Here is a 19,735-nt window from a genome sequence, read left to right on the forward strand (position 1 = left end):
CTGGCCAACAAAGGATCGACCTTAGATTCTCTCTCTTTTCCCTCTCCCAATTCGATACAAAGTCTCAAATAATAAAATAAATAAACAAAGAGAACCAAACCAACGTAACAGTTGTGTGCGCGCGCATGTATCGATGGCTTCAATATTGAAGATTTACCTGAAAGAACAGTAAAGAATGTGTTGGACCAAGGTACCCTTAAGTGGGTATTTGTAGATGGTAAAGGTTGCGTTGGAAAAACAAGTGAGTTGCTGGTTAAACTTAACAGATATTTTTACTTGCACTGTTATTTTTAGGATTTAGGATTAAAATGATCATTTTTTTAATACATTAGGGACTTTCTCGGCTACGTGATATGTATAAAGGATTAAAATGATCACTTTTTTCATACATCAAAGACTTTCAATTATGTGGTATATATAAAAGACTAAAATGATTAATTTTTTCCATAGATTAATGATCTACGTGGTATACATGAAGGATTAAAATAGTCCAAACCCCCATACATTAACGACCATTTTGATCATTTCCTCAACTATAAAATGTAAATAAGATTATGAGTCTTGAAATGCAAACAAAAGAGTCCTAAATTAATCATGACCAAACTAGAACATGAACATCCATGCGGCTAAAAACTTTGTGCATCGGATCTGCTTGTTAGATTCTCTCTTTTTCCCCTCTCCCAAATTCTTTTGGGTTTCTATACAAAGTCTCAAACAATAAATAGGGGAAATAAATAACAATTAAATAAACAAAAGAGAACCAAACCAACGTAATAGTTTATGTGTGTTTGCATGTATCGATGGCAACAAGTAATAGTGAAGATTTACCTGAAGGAACAGTAAAGAATGTGTTAGACCAAGATACCCTTAAGTGGGTATTTGTAGGTGGCAAAGGTGGTGTTGGTAAAACAACATGCAGTTCTATATTGGGTATCCTTCTTTCTCAGGTCAGATCATCTGTTCTAATCATATCTACTGATCCTGCTCATAATCTCAGTGATGCTTTTCAACAAAGGTTTACAAAGGCTCCTACCCTTGTTAATGGATTCAACAATTTGTATGCCATGGTAATTGCTCATCTTCTTAATGTTTTTTTTTTTTCTTTGGCAAGATATTTCATTTGTCTAGGTTTTCCTTTTTTTGTTCTTATTTGGAATTGTTTATTTGGGGATGAATTATGATTCTCTGACTTTTACAGGGTTGTTTGGTAGCTTAGGAGCTAAGTTATTCGTGTATTAAATCCTGCATAAGTAATACCATGTTTGGTAGCATTCTTTGCTATGTAATATAAAATTCAATGCATCTAATATGGTGTTCGGTTTGCAATTTGGAAACTCACATAGTTAATACATGTATAAGTTATGAGGAAATATATGTATTGTTTTATGCAGGATAAAGATGGAATAACTAATACATAAATAACTAAACTCTGCATAACTAATCCATGTATACAATAATACATAGATTCCCTCATCACTAACCCCTGTATTACTGATACCTGCATAACTCTAACCAGCTACCAAACGACCCCTATGCTTGTGTATGCCACTGTGTCAAAGAGTAGGTATACCTGTGAGACTTAGAGAATTCCTAGTTTTAAACAACCCCTAATTTGTCCCAAAAAACAAACTGTTAAGTATTGGAAGGAAAAGGGCAGATTGGTGTTTAATGGTTATTGAGATTCATACTTTTGACCCAACTAGTTTGGGAATGAGACTTAGCTGTTGCAGGTCTTAATGTACTCTATGATTATCAAATTTGTAGCATTCTGAATTTAAGGCTAATTTTGTTCAGATATGCTGTTATGCGTCAGGATTTTATAACTGAAATTATGTTCTTTAGGAAGTTGATCCAACCGTGGAGAATGACGAGACAATTGGTTCTGATGGAATGGATGATTTTCTGTCTGATTTGGCAAATGCAATTCCTGGAATTGATGAAGCTATGAGTTTCGCTGAGATGCTCAAGTAAGTGATCCTTCTCCACGACAGCTAAATCCCATATATGGATGCCGCTCCCAAAAGAATAAGACGGTTTATGAACTTTCAATATCAAGTGTTAAAGATCTGTACTTATGTTAAGTCTTGTTTGATTCCTGAGCAATAGAATTAGCATTAGATTATATGAAGATAAATGAGATGGGATTTATATATTGTATGGGAAGACGAAAGGTTCTTTGGATGCTTTTGTTCTCCCTAAATACCGAATGAAAAAGTTGGCTAATTTTCAATATTAAATACAGTTATGGCATTAGCTTTTAGATTCAGCAGGAACTTAGTAACTATAACTCTAATGATTCCTTGGCCTTTTGCATCTTGGAGATATTATATCGCAAGTACATCAAGTAACTTGAGAGGATGATCACAGTTACTAGAATTGGTAGTTGCACTTGTTCATAAGTTGTTACGATTTTGAAAGATCAGGTTCTATTATCTTGGTGGTTATTACAACATCTACTTGACTTTAGGAACTCAGTAATTTGCCTAGGTTATGTATCATTATCTAAACTCAATCATATAGGGCTGAGCTTTTAAACTCTAAATTTTAGGGTGAACTTGAATATAGAATAATCTTGCATAATCGTTCTCCCTTGCTTATCTAGATTGCAAGAGAAATAACTGGTGGTGGTAAAAAGATGCCCGTATCAAGTGCTGTAGAGTTTGTAATGTGCTCTTCAGAATGAGGAAATGAGGGATAGGGCATTAGATATCACCTTCAAAATTAATGAGGTGTAAACTTATGGCTGCAGAGCTAATGCTGTTGCTGCTGCTTCTTCTCTTTTTTTTTTTTTTTTTTGGATAAATTGAATGATTTCATGATAGTACACAAAGATGGGGTTAACTTATGAGTACATCATATTTCCCAAAAATCTAACCAACTAATTATGCATGTAAATATTTCCATATTGATCCAGTAAATCCAAGAGAAACATAGGAGAACTTTTGACTTGCGATATAGGACTCTTGATCCCATCAAGACTCTTCTTTTCCTTTCTCTCTGTAATACCCCAAAAATTACACCAAAAGGGTGTGGCCTAGTGCTGAAGTGATGGACGAATTGACGTGACATATTAAGGGGATGTGCCTTGGTGTATGCAATTCGCAGATGACATAGTACTGATTGACGAGACGCCCGGTGGAGTTAATGGTAGGCTGAAAATTTGGAGGCAGACCTTGGAATCTAAAGGTTTCAGGTTAAGTCGGACTAAAACTGAGTACCTGGAGTGCAAGTTCAATTATGTAACGCATGAAGCGGAGGTGGAAGTGAAGATCGGTACACAAGTCATTCCCAAGAAAGGAAGTTCAAAGTATCTTGGGTCTATAATCCAAGGGCATGGGGAGATTGTGAGGATGTCGCCCATCATGTGGGAGCGGGGTGGATGAAATGGAGGCTCACATCCGGGGTACTGTGTGATTTTGTCGTTGGAATCTTTTTCCTCTTAGTGTAACATAATTAAAAAATGGAAGATACTCACAATTTGGGTAAACAAAAGAAACCCTTTTGTGAAAGCTTAACCCTGTGTGTGTTTGTACAGATTCGCGTATACATCTAGATGAAGTAAGGATTTTTCGTTGAGACATTATGTGCAGTTTGGAGATTCCCTTCAATAGCTTTGAGAGCGAAACAATAGATTTTTTGTTCAGAATTGAGGAAAAGGCAGAGTGGGAAAGGTAAGGAATGTTGATTCCCTATCAGAAAGGTAATAAAGATTTGGAGCTAGTCGCCTTTTTTCAACTGTGAACTATGGTAGACAACTAGGGAATGAAAGAAGGGGGAAGGAAGGGAAGATGCATCATAATATTATACCAGCACACTTTTAAAAATTATTACGTGGAATGCTAGTGGTCTAAATGATCCCTAAATGAGGGATTGTTAAAGGAGCAATAAAAAGGTGAAAGGTCATGTGTGGTTGCTTGCAGGTAACTGGTCTAGAAAAGACGAAAGTAATTCAGGTGACTCGTACTGTATGCAAAAGTAGGTAGGTGGGATAGGCCTCTCTGGGTTCTAGAGGGGCCGTAGGTGGTTTATTGATTTTAACAGGATAAAAAGGCAATTTCCGTTCTTGAGGAGGTACTGACGTTACAAGCTTTATGTTGTTACTTCAGAGTGGTTAGAGAAGATTCTGAGTGGGCTTTATCCGCTTATACAGGGAATGTATATGCAAGTTCTATAGGGGAAAAAAAATATGAAGTAGGCAACAATGGCAGTTTCATGCGTGATTGCAGGGTATTCCAATGCTAGCAGTTTGTCAAAGAAAGGAGTAGTTGATAGATTGTGGGAGATGACAGAAAAAAAAAAAAATTTGGCACTTGTTTTTGCAAGCTTTATTTGGATAAATAGAAGAACGACATTACGCATCGATAAAATTATATCTAGCGATTGGCTAGAGAATTTTTTGATTTCATCCAATTGGCATTGAGGAAGACATGCCACATGTACTAGCCAACCAAAGTAAGCCACTTTTAGTGGAGCATTAGATTTTAAGAACCTATTCCAGAGCTGCTGCCCGTCATCCTTACCTGTATTTATTAGTAGGTTGTAACAGGATCAAACTGTATAGTTGCGTTCTTTATCTAACCAGTGAATCAGGTTCAGAATAGCTCCTTTAGCCTTCTAAACTATGTGCAATGACTTTACTATTATGGTTACTCCCTTTGTATTATCTGCAAAAAATATCTCATAATTCGCTGCCCGAAATTTGGGTTAATCTACACACTTCTAGAACTTGGAGATATCTTCTTAATGTGATCCATCCATGTCACCTCTGCACTCTGCAATTGTAGTCTCCTTTTTATCACAAAGATATATATATCTGGAGATGTTTACTCCAAAGGGGGTATTCTCTATCCACCGTCCTTCCATTATCTAGTTTTTATTTTGCCAGCTCCTTCAGTTTCACCATATCCTGAGCTCCGTCGGTAGTTTTCGATGAAGAGTTATCCAGTGTGATCCTGTGACTGGATTAGTGCACCATTAATGTGCAGTACAACAATCATCTAGGTAACCACCTTGCACAGTCTTGATCATTGTTTCTACTTGAATGATAAACTCTTGTGTTGCAACCCCGAGATCTTGACACTTATTCCCACTTTTTCTTTCTATGCTGGTACTTCTGACAATTTCAACCAAGTCCATTTTTCATTTTTCTGTATTCCCTTCCCATAAGAAGTCTCGTAAGTCTGTCTAGTTTGTACTTACTGGGTGGGTAAAAATGACATGAAATATTGAAGTTGATATGTCAATAATAAACATGATTTAATTCTTTATTTAAAAAAAGCTTATCATTTAACAGGAAATTGTTAGTAAAATTGGACATGTTGGTGTTAGAAGTCATGATATGACAAACAACGGCAAGAAAAAAAGGTCAGAAGTCATGATATGCCACTCCAAAGCTCTTTAAATACTATAAATTACACTATCTTTATCCACCTGATAAGCAAGTGTTAGAAGTCATGATATGAAAGGTTTAATGATATTGAACTAGTTTTCGGAGTCTGAGCTGGAAAATCTTGGGGATCAAACTGTCTTTCACTTGCTTATCAGGTGGATAAAGATAGTGTAATTTATAGTAGTTAAAGATCTTTGGAGTGGCACTAGGTCTGAACTAGGATTCCAAATTATTTATGTATTTTTCAGTGGTTCCAAAATAGTTAGCACTATACATACTTTTAGCATGCCCTATTCCCACCATTCATTTACTTATAGTACACTCATAGTGCTCAGATGTTACTATTTGTAGGTTCTCTAGAGGACATGGAATGTGCTTTGCCAATATTTCTGGTGTGTTGTCTTTATCAGTTAGACTTAAGTTCATTTGCATTTGTTTCTTTCTAGATTGGTGCAAACAATGGACTACTCTTGCATAGTGTTTGATACAGCCCCCACTGGACATACTCTCCGGTTATTACAATTCCCATCGACACTAGAGAAGGGGCTTGCCAAAGTGATGAGTTTAAGGAATAAATTTGGTGGCGTTATAAGTCAGGTAAATCCCTCTCCCTGCATGAAGAAACTTCTTCTTCTACTTTTTCCCCCTTTGAGCTTCTAATATGAATATTTTCCCTTTTTTTGGGGAATGTGCTACTTTTGCAAGAGAAGGTTGGAATGTTCCCAAAAAAATCATTCATCTTCATCTTCCAACTTTAATTTACTAAAAGAATACGTGTCTATTGCAGATGAGTCGTATCTTTGGTGTAGACACTGAATTTGGCGAGGATGCGATCCTAGGCAAACTTGAAGGCATGAAAGATATAATTGAACAAGTGAACAGACAGTTCAAGGATCCAGTAAGATTTTTACCTTGAAATGGTCGTCCTTATAATGAAAAAGTTGCTTTTATGTTGTTATTGCTGGACCAAACAGTTAATAAGTTTGAATAAGAAGCATCAACAAATCTGGAAAGCTGTGGTAGAATATCTCTTTTAACGGGAGCTGAGCTACTTATATGTCCTGTATTTTAGTGGAAGTTGTGTCACATAATATCTCCTTGTCGATGAGAGGTTAGCAGTTAGCACTAGAATTCCGTAAGACTGAGCATTTGTACCTTTTCTTTTGCATTTATGATACTCCTGCTTGCACCCCCACACCACACCACCCCCCCCCCCCCATACACAACCCAAAAAAAAAATAAACCCACCCAAGGTAGCTTTCTTTTCAGTCTGTTGTTTTGGTGAAGGGGGCTGGCAGTGGTACGAGAGGTTCTATATGCCTTGAACAAGAACAAAGAACTTCACAGCTTTCAATTACTACCAGAAATGCTCACTGGAGTTGGGAATAAATTGGCAGCCCGATTTTTTTTAACAAAAAAGATGCTTTCTTGGGAAATGGGCCATGCCTGCAAACTCTCTACCTCTCACTTTGCTGCGGTGAGCTTCTTTTCGGATGATTTCTTTATATCAGTTTAGTTATGATAGAAATGATCTTCTTTATTTCTGGTAATAAGTCCTTGGAGGTAATTTATTTTAGCGATAACTACGATAGGAGAAAATCATCTTTATTTCTGGTGATAAGTCCTTCAAGGATAGTTTGTTTCTGCTGATAGGCTGCGTACAATAGACCCTTGTGGTCCGGTCCTTCCCCGAACCCCGCTTATAGCGGGAGCTTAGTGTACTGGGCTGCCCTTTTTTATAAATATATAATTAAAATAGATGAAGTAAACTTGCATTGGGTTTGTGAAGCTATCAAGCAAGCTTCGGTGTGGGACTGGGGATCATTTTAGGAGATGGGGAAGGAAAATTCAAGTATATATACAGAGTTTCCAGAATTTCAACAACTTCTGTCGTTATGTGAGAACTGGATCTTGGTTGGGAGATAGGAAATATGCAATTATTATCCCCGAGAATGATTACAATAAGGAACGGGGAGACATAGTCGATAAAATCATTTGCTTCTTGGGTAAACTCCTAATCATAGATACACTCTCTCCAACCTCGGGACAAAGTCATATGCTGATGTGACAAGAATCCATCAATGGCCAGACAGGTGTCCGGTGTTGTGGGACCCTCATCAGCATACCCTGAACTCCAAGAAAGCATTCCAACAGTCACTGAACCAAGATGCTCAACTCGTACCCGGATCTGTACCTGCACACAAAAGGTGCAGCAAGTGTAGAGTGAGTACGGGAAGCACGTGTACCCAGCAGCATCGTTGACCGACCCTAAACTATAGCGATGGCGAGGGTTGGTACTTCAGATACTTCTCTTCTTACTAAGTTAGTTAAATTAAACAGGTTATAAGAGATTCAACCACTTAAGTACCACAAAACCTAAACTACCACAAAACCAAGTCATAAAGTTCATTACTTTCCAAGAATCATCGTAAAGTTCCTAACTTTACCTCAATTAGAACTAGTATAGTCATAAGTTTCAACCTTTACCCCAAGTCGGGCATCTAAACCAAGTTTCCATCTTTATATCATCCAAAGCACATATGGCATGAAAACACATCAATAAGTATATATGATATGCAATGCAAATGAAATGCATGCTATGCAATGGCCATATGCAACCGGTATACACACGCTCCTGCAGTAGGTTTCACGACCATGGGGACTCATGAGGTTACCCGGAATCATTTCCCATCAAGTCCCAGCTCTTGGCTGTAATATCATCATCATCACTCTTTCCATGTACCATATCTAGCCCTTAAGGCCCCTTTCCTATTTCTCATCAAACCAATGCCAATATAATCATGAATGTATGAAATGGATATGCGTACACCATGCGAATGCATCATAACAAGTTAATATCGATCATGCATGTCTTTTTCATAGTTTCAAGACTAGGTGTAGAGTGATGAATGAAATGTTCACAAGTACTCAATCAATCATGGCTATCATAGCCCAAATAAACAACAATCATACCAACCTAAATGGATTTATCCACCCTTCCTCATGGCGTGAAGGCTAAATACATAATCTCCATCACAATTCATAATTAGTTCATGTTTTAGTTACCCATACCGATACACCGTTACCTGCACAAGTGGCACCTCACAAGTACGGGACCCCCAATTCCCTATTACGCCCCTTAATTAGATTAACCAACACATAACACTACATAAAGAGTCTAATAAGTCTCAACTTGCCTGAATCCGAAGCCGAAGAGTCACTCCACGGCCTTTCCCTTCCTCTGAGCCTCCAAGCGATCCCACTCTATTCAAATATTGTATTTACGTGAGAATACGAGTCTAACGATACCCATAAAGCCATATAAGGAGATCAGGTCCAAAAAGTCAACCTAAAACCCCGTCCCAAACCCGGAAGCTCAAAATGGTAATTTTATTGTGAAAACGGGTTCAACGCGGTCAAATTAGTAATCTACGCGGTCATACGAATCCAACAGCACCCATATTGCTATATTATAGTCCAGAACCCCAAAAATGAACCAAAAAGGTAACCCCGACCCCACAAGGGAAAAACTGGAATTTAAGCTTAAAATCGACTTACCCATAGTCTAGACAGTTCATATCCTAAAAATCATCAAGTTCAATCCCAAATGAACCTTTAATTTCATGAAACACATCAAACCCATTTCTATGGAAAAACCCTTATTTTCTACTTTGGAAATCATGGGTAGAAGCATAAACTAAATAAAGGAATCAATGGAAATCACTTAAGAGTAAGATTTAGATCTTTCCCCAGTGAAGAAACTTGGACTTTGCACTTGGAATCTCTCAATTTCAAGTTCTATAGCTTCTAAAATGGGTGAATGAAGAATGAAAGTTGAATTTGGGGTTTTAAATCTGCCCAGTCATGTTACTCATCGCGATCACGAGGGCCATTCTTGTGATAGCGAGAGGCTTACCCGACCCGGCCCACATTTTCCCTTACGCGAACGCGAGGAGGAGTGGTCGCGATTGCGACCCTCCTGGACCCAAAATCTCGTGAACGCGAGACCAACTACGCGATCGCGTAGGAGGAACCAGAACTGCTGAAACCAGCAAAAATCTGGTTTTTCGAAACTCGATCAAACCCCCGAAACCCACTTGGAATCCCCGGGTGCAAACCAAATATGCATTTCCATCATAAAACACGCTACGAACTCGCTCGCGCACTCGGATTTCCCAAAAGAGGTCGTCTTGACCCAGGGTCGACCAAGGTCAACTCCAAAACTCCCAAAACTCAACTTTCCAACCAAGTATCCAAATCAAACCCGACTGTCTCGGGACCCGAACCCTAACTGGTATTCTGTAATGACGCTCAGAGCTTCTCTCTCCTGCGATTTGGAGATTTAGAGACAGAAAGCTTCATGTCGCCATTAATGGCGGCTCCGCCACCTGGGCAGCCTCCTCACGAGGTTGCTCAGCCACCCCCGCCCTTAGATTACAGTAAAATACCCCAACCAAATACTCTTAATGCCACCAGTTCCCAAACCGCACCACTGTTTCCTCCTATTCCCCTAAAACCCATTGTTTATTTGCATGGAGAGCCAACCGTGCAATATAGTATGGAGGAAATCAATCAAATGATAATTCAAGAAGAATTGGATTATGCCGTCGTTGGAAAATGCAGTCATGGATGGCCAGAAATTCATGCACTATGTACGTCCTTACCAACACAATGTGAATTGAAAGGTGAGTGTAGGATTGGTGTTTTATGCAATAGGCATGTTTTGATTAGGTGCACATTGTTCGAAGATTATGTTACTCTCCTATCAAAACCTGCCTTTTGGATTAAAGAGGCAAATTGGTTTTATCCAATGCGTACGTTAAAGTGGGACCCATGGTTTTCCCCTGAAGAGGAAACAAGTATAGCAATAGCTTGGATTTCTTTTCCTACTTTGGCTCCTAATTACTTTGGAGAATCACAATTATTCTCTATGGCCTCTGCTGTGGGAAAGCCATTGATAATTGATCTTGCTACAAAAAATAAGACACGACCTAGTTGTGCTTGGGTTAAAGTGGAGGTTGATTTATTGAAAGAGCATCCTGAAAGAGTTGCAATTCAAGCAGTTAATAAGGCTACTGGAGAAATTAGAACAAAATGGGTGAAAATTCAATACGATTATGTGCCAAAGTACTGCACGGAGTGTTGTTTACAAGGTCATGATGTGGAAGGTTGCTGGAAACTTCATCCTGAACTTTTGCCAGAGAAAGAAGAGGAGATTGTGGATAAAGGGATGCAGGTTGCTAAACCTAACAATGATAATGGTGCTGTTCAGGGCAATCACAAAGGCAAAAATCATAGTTCCAATTTTAATAAGCTGCATAATCATACCATCAAGGTGTTGCAAAGTGGAAAGGTTCTTGGCAATGTTCAAGATCTGTATAGATGGCAAAATCACAAAGACAAAAACCAGGTGAAAATAAATGATAATGTGCAGAAGCTGGTGAATGTCAAACAAGGAAAAGTTGTTGATAAAAATATTGGGAAGGAAACAGGTGCAGTTGAGAATAATAACAAGCAGGCTGATGCAGCAGGAGGCAATGTGCCTGTTGATAATAATCACAAGGTCCATGCAGTCAAAAGTGCAGGTCCTAGTACTGTTCAAACTACCAACAAATTTGCAGCATTAGGAGATTGTGTAGAGGAGCATGATGAGGTAGTAGAAGTTGTAAATGTTGATGCAGGAAACCAGATGGATGCAGCAATAATACAGGAGGTTAAAAACTCAGAATTGGCTAATGTTGTTGGTGACTCAGAAAAACAACTGGTTACTGTTTCAGTGCCAGAGAATGTTAATGTTGATGCTTCAGCAATTCCCAAGCAACTGACTGTTAATGCAGTTGCTTTTTCTTCTGGGGTAACTGGTGGTAATCTTCAGAAGCGGTGGTTGCAGCAGTTGATGATGCAGGGACTTTAAAAGTTGCAGAAGTGGTTAAAGGTACTGTGATGCCTCTGAATAGTTCAGAAGTCCCAGTGGCTGAAAAGCAATTAAATGTCAATGCAAAAGTATTTTCTCCCAATAAAAAGAAAAACTCACCTGTTAAGACTAAGCAATGGGTGCCCAGTTCTTCTCCAAAATCAGTCCAGGCCTTGGTTACTACTAATAAAGCTTGTGAAGAAATTCCTTCAACCACTTATGTTGGTGCTAGTGGGGCTAGGAGATTATGGAGTGATCAGGTGGAGGAAAACATTGAAGAAAGTGAGATTTTAGGAGGGAAGGAATATACTCAAGAGCAGTCTAATGAATCAGTGACACCAGATGGTATTGAAATCATGTTTGGAGTTTCAGAGGAAGTAGCTGATGTTCATGTTAAGAAAGATATTGACATTTAACTGAGAACAGGCAGGTTCCGAGTGAGAGTGTTAATACATTGCCTAATGATGTTGATCAAGAAAGGGACAAGCAGGTAGATCATGGTATAATGGCTCAGCTTGATGAGGTGGTTGAACAGGTGACTATGTATTGCTGATAAAAATGCTATTCCATCAGAGGCCTTGATTCCTGTTACAGAAAATAAAAACAATGCAAAGTTACAGGAAAGTGGTTCTAAGCAAGTTAAATCAGGAGGAAAAGAGAATGCAATGCAGCAGCAAAAGAATAAAGGCAATCCAGGTGCTAAGACTAATATATCTAAACAGGTTGTGCAGCATGACAGCAATAAAAAGAATCAAAATCAAGTTGCAGCTTCTCATGCCAATATTGGGCAGTTGCAAGTGGCAGTAGCAGATGGAAATATTGGCAAGAATGACACGGATGAAGAGTCTACTGCACAGAATTTTCTTAATGCTGCTAGGGAGGGTGATATATCACCTAGAGAGGTGCAAAGGGGAAAATTCAGAAATAAAAGTCATACAAGGAAGGAAAGTTGGGATGGAAAGGTGACTGAAGAATTTATCCCAAGGCATATTCCAACGAGGCAAGCAAAACAAAAAGTGGCAGCTCCTACCACTTCAAATAAGTCCACAAGATCCAAGAAAAATTAATTAAGTTCCAAGATTTTTTGGAAAGGCTAGAAGATCAAGACAAGTTTGAAGAACTACATACTTTAGAAGATTTTACAAGTCCAAAGAATAAGGGTCTTGACTCTATTTTCTTTCTTGTATTATTTTCTCATTATCATTTGTAATATCATCACAGAGTGTGTTATTAACTCTGTGATGATTATAGCTTATTTGGTACTTTCAAGTTCCTACTTTTTACATGCTTGCTAGTAGTAGAGGCTTTTCCTTTTCTTTGCCTCAATAGGATTAGTAAGGTAAGGCCTAGTCCCCCTTGCTTGTACTTTTCCCTTGGTGGTTTGCTTTCTAGAAAATAAATAAAATAGCCCTAGGCACCAAAAATGCCTAGTGGAATTTGCTAAAAAAAGGCTCGACTAACGGACTAAGTCATAAATGACATTCCGGACCTAATGGAATCTATGAAACTATGAAAATGACACATTTACCCCCCATGTTGACTTTGGTCAAACCTCTCCATTTCTTTAACTCTAAAACGTCCAAACTTACCAAAATCAATCTGAAAATCGCCCGATTGCCTCGGGAACCGTACCACCCATCCCCGCAAGTCATAAATACACAAAAGAAACCTCAGGAAGGATATTTTGGGAAATTCTAGGTGAAAGGCTCAAAACGACTTAGCTAGTTGTTATACCTAGTAAGGTACAAAAACAACTGGACAAGATGAGGAGAACCTTCTTATGGGAATCTAACAAGGGGCACACATTCCACCTAGTCAAATGGTCCAAGGTTACACAATCAAAATCCCAGTAAGTGTATGTTAATGAAATAGCTGTGGATGTACGGTCTCTGCAAGGAGGATAGTCAGGGCAATACATGGAGTTCAAAATCTCTGGTTCACCAAACTATCAAGAGCTCCACATGGAGTTGGTCTCTAGAAGGATATAAGCAAACTATGGGGTGAGTTCTTTCAGAGCACCTCTTTTAAAGTAGGCATTGAACTTCATATCAAATTCTGGAAGGACTGATGGTTGAGCAGCTCAACTTTAACGGATGATCATTCTAACGTTATCCAAATTACTTGTGATCCAGATTCTTCCATGTCACATAACAAAGAAGATAACACCTGGAACCTATTATTCAGGAGAAAAGTACATGATAGGGGTGTTTTCCCTTCATACAGGAGCTTAAGACTGGGGACCCTCTTTCCTCTTTCTTATTCATCCTGGCGATTGAGGGATTAAGCTCAATGATGCGTAAGGCAATGTCTTTTCAGTGTACCAAGGGATTTTATGCTGGGCCAAATAGTCATCCAGAAGCGGAAGTTTCTCACATACAGTACATTAATAATACGCTTATCTGGGAATATCTGGGAATGCCATTGGGAGCCTAGCTACAAGGCTAATCAGGTGTGGAAAACTTAAAAGAGATGCAGAAAGAGACTAGCTACATGGAAAAGACAATACCTATCATTGGAAGGCAGGGTAGTACTAATTAACAATGTTCTTGACTCTCTCCTCACCTACCTTATGTCTCTATATCCAATGCCAAGTAGTGTAAGGAAGAAGATGGATAGGATCAACAGGAACTTCTTATGGGGTTGTAACAAAGAAAAAAGGTCTTTCCATTTGGTGAAGTGGGATAAGGTGCTGGTAGATAAAAGAAGAGGAGGTCTTGGTATCAGAATCTTGAAAATTCACAGTAATAGTTTATAAATGAAATGATTGTGGAGATTTGGAAAGGAAGGGGGACAATTGTGGAGAAGGTGGAGCTCAATCTCCTTGGTTCATGGGTCCGGTTAATTCTTCTCATGCTTTGTGTCTTTGGAAGCATATTTCTGGCCTTTGTTCTTCTTTTGTTGTTAACACAAAGATCAAGGTGGTAATGGTAGGGAGAACAGGTTTCGACAAGATGCTTGGATAGGACATACACCTCTAATACCTTAGCTGAAAAGGGCACGCACCACTAATGTCTCAATTCCATGAACTTTTCAATTTTACTTCAAATACTGGTAGCTTGGCTTCTGATCACTGGAATGGCATTAGTTGGAGCGTTAATTTTTGTAGAAACTGTTTTTATTGGGAAATTGCTAGAATAGCTATTCTTTTGAATGATCTGAAAAAGGTGGTCTTAAAACGATGAGGTTCTAGATACATACATATGGACTAGGCAGAAAAGTTCTTTAAATGGGTTCAACTAACAAGCTGGCCTTGAAAAGAGGATCTGGAAGTACAATCCTACGAGGTTAGTTGCTTTCTGTCGATAGCTATACATGATGCTTGCCTCACACCAAGCAACCTACAGAGGAAAGGTTTCTCAATTTGTTGCAGATGCTACATGTGCAACAGGGAGGAGGAAAGTGGCAGCCACTTTCTCTTACATTTCCCTATTGCAAGTCAAAGCTGGTCGTTGTTCTTCAACCTTTTCAGAGTCACTTTTGTTATGCCTCATTCAGTAAAGGAGCTTCTGATGTGATTGACTGTTGGGAGGAAAGTGCAAATTAGTGAGGAAGATATGGGATACCGTTCCAGCCTGCTTGTGTTTGGTAATATGTAAAGAAAGGATTGTCAGGTGCTGAAGGGAAAAATAGATGGTCAGAAATTGAAATCTTCATGCTTATGGTGTTTGGCTTTTTGGTTTAATCTCCCGGATATAAATAACGAAAGTCGCATGCTTGACTATACAGACTCACTGAAGGAGTAGGAGTTTGTGTTGGTGGAACCTTCTCTTTTTGTTTTTGCTCAGGAAGGTTTCAGACATTGTAATTCCCTGGTGCCATCTTATTGCCGACTTTCTGATTTTAATAGGATTACATCTTTACCTGTTCAAAAAAAAAAAAAAAAGGGAAGATGATCCCTGCTAGTATCTTTTGTGACGTTGGACAGAATTAACGGCTGATGTTCTAATGGAATATCAACTCCTAACCACTCCCTTAAAGCTAGGTATCCCTTGTATCTTTTGTGTTGGAACAATCTGTCCCTTGTAAGTTCTTCTAATAACTTTTTGGACTTTATTAGCTCCTGAATCTTAGCATAGCCTGTAATGTATTGGAGATGACACACTCTTTGGCCTGAATGTCTCCAATTAATGGGATTAACGAGAAGTCGTGCATCTCTTCCATCTGCTGCTGCTGGTCTTGCTGTTAAGAAGATTCATTTGCAATTTTTGAAAATCATCAGTAGAATTTAGAAGTATTCATCACATATGTAGAAGTTGTATAATTGCAGGAGATTGAGCTATGTAACTGACGTGGTGTCTCGTTCCCATTCTTTTCCTCTTTGCAGAAACTTGCATTATTCATAGAAAATGAGTTTTGAACAATTTGTTAATGGTTCTAGCAACTATTTATCTGAGCAGTTTCTCTTTGGTAAATAAAAATGTGCGCTGCCTGCTTTGGTTTGATTGTGCAGGTGGAGGAATCTGTTGATGTTGCCTGTTGATCCATTTTGGTTTTAGTCTTACTGCAATGGCTGAATAAATTTCCGTCTTTCTTTGTTTACTTGGACCTCTAGTGTACTTCTCAAGCTCTTCTGATCTTTAACTCCACTTCTTTTAACAGGACTTGACGACATTCGTTTGTGTTTGCATTCCGGAATTCCTCTCTCTGTATGAGACTGAAAGGCTTGTCCAGGAACTCACTAAATTCGAGATTGATACACATAACATTATAATTAACCAAGTGCTTTTCGATGAAGAAGGTAAAAGTCTCATGTGTCTTCTGTACATAGTATTAATTCCTTATACTTAGTTTCTTTTCGATTGTGCTCGGTCTTGTGTGTATCACTTTTTTCTCCTAAGCTTGTTTTCTGCCAGAGAAAAACTAACTCTTGGAACATGCGTCTGTTTTTAGTTGTTGAATCCAAGCTGCTGAAGGCTAGGATGCGGATGCAACAAAAGTACTTGGACCAATTCTACCTGTTATATGACGACTTCAATATTTCCAAGCTGCCTTTGCTGCCACAAGAGGTTTGGATTATGCTGTTGCACATATACTGGATCCCTCCACCACCCCAACCCCCCCCCCCACCCAAAGAAGAAAAAAAAAAAAAACCCAAACATAAAGTGAATTCTATATTCTACATACTTAGTGTAATTGGGGCTTGGGGAGGGTGGGATGTATGCAAACCTTACCCCTACCTTTGTTTGTGGGGTAGAGAGGCTGTTTCGATAAAGTGAATTCTTTATTCACTGGAAAAAATTATCATAAATCTTCTAAACTATTCAAGAACAAAGTTTTGCTAGTCTGATAAGTGATGTGCTACTCTCCGATAGGTTTGTGGTGTTGAAGCGCTGAAAGCATTTTCACATAACTTTCTGACACCGTATCAACCTTCGCTTGATCGAGGTTCAGTGGAAGAGCTGGAAATGAGAATAGCCACACTGAAAGAACAGTTGAAAGATGCCGAAGAAGAACTGGAAAAACTTAGAGCAAGCCAACAAGAAGGTATAATGTAGAAAGACTTGGCGGACGGAGGGCATTTTGACCTTCAATTTTTTTTTCTTCTTTCCATCTTTAGGAAACAGTGTCATCTGAAAAGTCAATGTTTTACTTGAGAGAACTAGTTTGTAGAAATTTTTTCATTTCTTTTAGTTCTTTTGTACCTTCAAAGAGAGACAATAAATGAGGTTATCACATTCATGAAGTAAACTTTACCACCATTTAGTGTATTTTCAAGTGGACTTTGATGAATGCCAGCGGTTATCAGTGAGAAGGTTCATGATGTAGTACTCTGATCAATAATCTGCATCCTTTGCATTGGAAGAAACATTGATATTTGGTGACCAGTAAAGAGAAAATTGTCATTTTTCGTGTAAGTGAAGTGGTGCATTAGTCAGGTTTACGTTACATAGGGATTTTATGTACCGAAATTATAACATTTTTGGACCGCCCTAAAGAACAATAGCCGGTAAATGTATATGTTTTGTATACTAAGTATAAATGTACATATAACATAAATTTTGTCTACATAATTATACGTTCTGTATACATAAATATACATGTAATATACATAAATAGTGTATATGTTTTCTATATTTTGGCCAGGGCTGAAATTAATTTCGGCCGATGGAAAAAAACCTTTACTCTGCCAAGTAATTAAACCCAACAAAACAAATGTGATTAAACTAGAAATCTTCATTACATTAGTTTCGGAATAAGTTTAAATTATCTTTTTGGTGAAAATCTCTTTTTATTTTGTTTTGTAAGCTTGATAAATTTAGTCAAATAGTAGAAATATATTTATAATGACGAAAAAGATGATATACATTTATAGTATTCATATAGTAGTGATTGATGTCAATTTTGCATGTTAAAACGAATATGAATATAGAGATGCTAGCAATACAATCAATTCTGTTGAGATGGCCGTGTTGGTCTAAGGCGCCAGATTAAGGTTCTGGTCCGAAAGGGCGTGGTTTCAAATCCACTCTTAACATTGCCATGTTTTCCCTTTTTCCTCACCATAGAATATAGATTCAAGAACCAAAATTTCATTCCCATTTTTCAGGCCATTATTGTTGATATTCTATCCATTATGCAACGAAGAAAACATAATTAGCCAAGCCCATAATCTATACAATTTAATCTAGGGAAAATGACTTAATAATACTACTTAAGACTCTATATTACAAAACATAAAGATACTTTTTCTTATTTACAAAACATACCAACAAAATTACAAAGTATACCAAATAGAATACCAGATTTGGACTTAATGAGATACCCACGATTTTGGGCGTTTTTTAAGGAAAAGACTCTGATTTTAAATGTGGACTTAATTATAGGATAGTTACCAATCAACTTCTTCTCCTTTTTTAAAAGATTCTTCTCTCTCTCTCTCTCTCTCTCTCTCCCTCTCCCCCTCCCTCTATGATAAACACCATTTCTAGACCTAAAATTCATCTTCTCTCATAATATAAATTTTCAAACTAATATTACAATTTTTTTTTTATTACTGACATGTGTATTAATTGTATATAAAAATTGATTTGTATCATTTTGAGATATGTGCGATCATTGTGTGTTTGAAATCTGTATAAATGTTGAAAACTAGTATATGTATGAAATGTGTATGGAATCTGCTATATATTATCATTTTTTAGATATATGTGGCATAGTGTGTATGGAATGCGAATAAATTCGATATAAATTAATCCAAAAAATGTTGAAAATTATACGGGTATGGAATGTGGTTTGTATCAATCAAAAAACTTAATATACATATATACTTTCTCATAATCTATACATACTTTGATTAGATTTTATACAATTTATATGTACTTTATCATAATCAAAATATACATACAACTTTTAGACATATTTCATACATAAAAATTATAACGAATTTATACATTTATACATATTGCATACAAAAATTTACACAAATTTATTTCCTGGTGTATGAACTTTGTATGGAATCTGGTTTGTATCAATTACAAATTTATTATACATATTTTCTCAAAATTTATACATACTTTGATTAAATTTTATACAATTTACATGCACTTTATCATAATCAAAATACACATAATTTTAATACATATTTCATATACAAAAATTATAACAAATTTATACAGTTATACATATTGCATATAAAAATTATACATATATGTTTTCTGATGTATATAAAAACTACGATTAGTATTGACTTTTTGAATAAAGTTGAAGAAAATTAGAGAACAATATCTCTTAATTTTGAATGGGAAGATAAAAGTGGATGAAATAAGGTAGCATGGAGAAAATCAGGTAACAATATATTTTAATTTTGATTGGAGAGAAAATTGGATAAAATAATGAAAGCAATCTCCTTACCTTATTTAATGTATTTTATTTAATTCTTTTTAATTTACCTGATTTGTATAGATTTTGTAACAAATCTATTGATATATTTTGTAAACTGAAAAGTATCATTATATTCCGTAAATATAACCTCTTAGTATGTACATATATGTTTTTTGCCGTTTAATCTAGCCCTAAAAGATAATTTACAACAATTAGCCATACAATACATCTAACCGTATCAAATCCTAACTTAAATCTAGGCGAAAAAGCCTACATTTTTAAAAGATCATGTCATTATCTTTTCTAATTAAAAAGATATCTTTCCTTTTTTCTCTTATTTTTTCAATTACTCAAATAAAAAAAAAATACTATCCGTCATCTCTTTATTCCATTTTCGGTTACCCAAAAATAAAATAAAAACATATAGTGTGTGTATGTGTGTTTAAAAAATGTGTTTGCATGTGTATATGTTTTTTTTGTCTGTGCTACGAGTATTTTCTTTTGCATGTATATTTTATATATAACTATATATAATTCATGTATAAATATTACAAATGTATATTATTTTATGTTATATATACGTAATTTCCTAGATTTTCTATTTTATTTTC

The 19,735-nt window shown here is 36.9% G+C and overlaps 2 protein-coding genes across 2 annotated transcripts; both read left to right on the forward strand.

Moving 5' to 3' along the window:
- The first annotated feature begins 465 nt into the window (after window positions 1–465).
- On the forward strand, window positions 466–17,060 carry LOC132054889 (ATPase GET3A-like). Its single transcript, XM_059446847.1, has 7 exons — window positions 466–1,067; window positions 1,843–1,967; window positions 5,836–5,986; window positions 6,177–6,287; window positions 15,903–16,041; window positions 16,194–16,309; window positions 16,616–17,060. Exons 1-7 carry the CDS (start codon window positions 801–803, stop codon window positions 16,796–16,798), a joined length of 1,092 nt encoding a protein of 363 aa, XP_059302830.1. The 5' UTR covers window positions 466–800; the 3' UTR covers window positions 16,799–17,060.
- On the forward strand, window positions 10,148–12,752 carry LOC132054888 (uncharacterized). Its single transcript, XM_059446846.1, has 2 exons — window positions 10,148–11,838; window positions 12,000–12,752. Exon 1 carries the CDS (start codon window positions 10,200–10,202, stop codon window positions 11,301–11,303), a length of 1,104 nt encoding a protein of 367 aa, XP_059302829.1. The 5' UTR covers window positions 10,148–10,199; the 3' UTR covers window positions 11,304–11,838; window positions 12,000–12,752.
- Window positions 17,061–19,735: the final 2,675 nt, after the last annotated feature.

The sequence above is a fragment of the Lycium ferocissimum genome, chromosome 4 (genome assembly GCF_029784015.1).
Source record: "Lycium ferocissimum isolate CSIRO_LF1 chromosome 4, AGI_CSIRO_Lferr_CH_V1, whole genome shotgun sequence".
Classification (NCBI taxonomy): Eukaryota; Viridiplantae; Streptophyta; class Magnoliopsida; order Solanales; family Solanaceae; genus Lycium; species Lycium ferocissimum.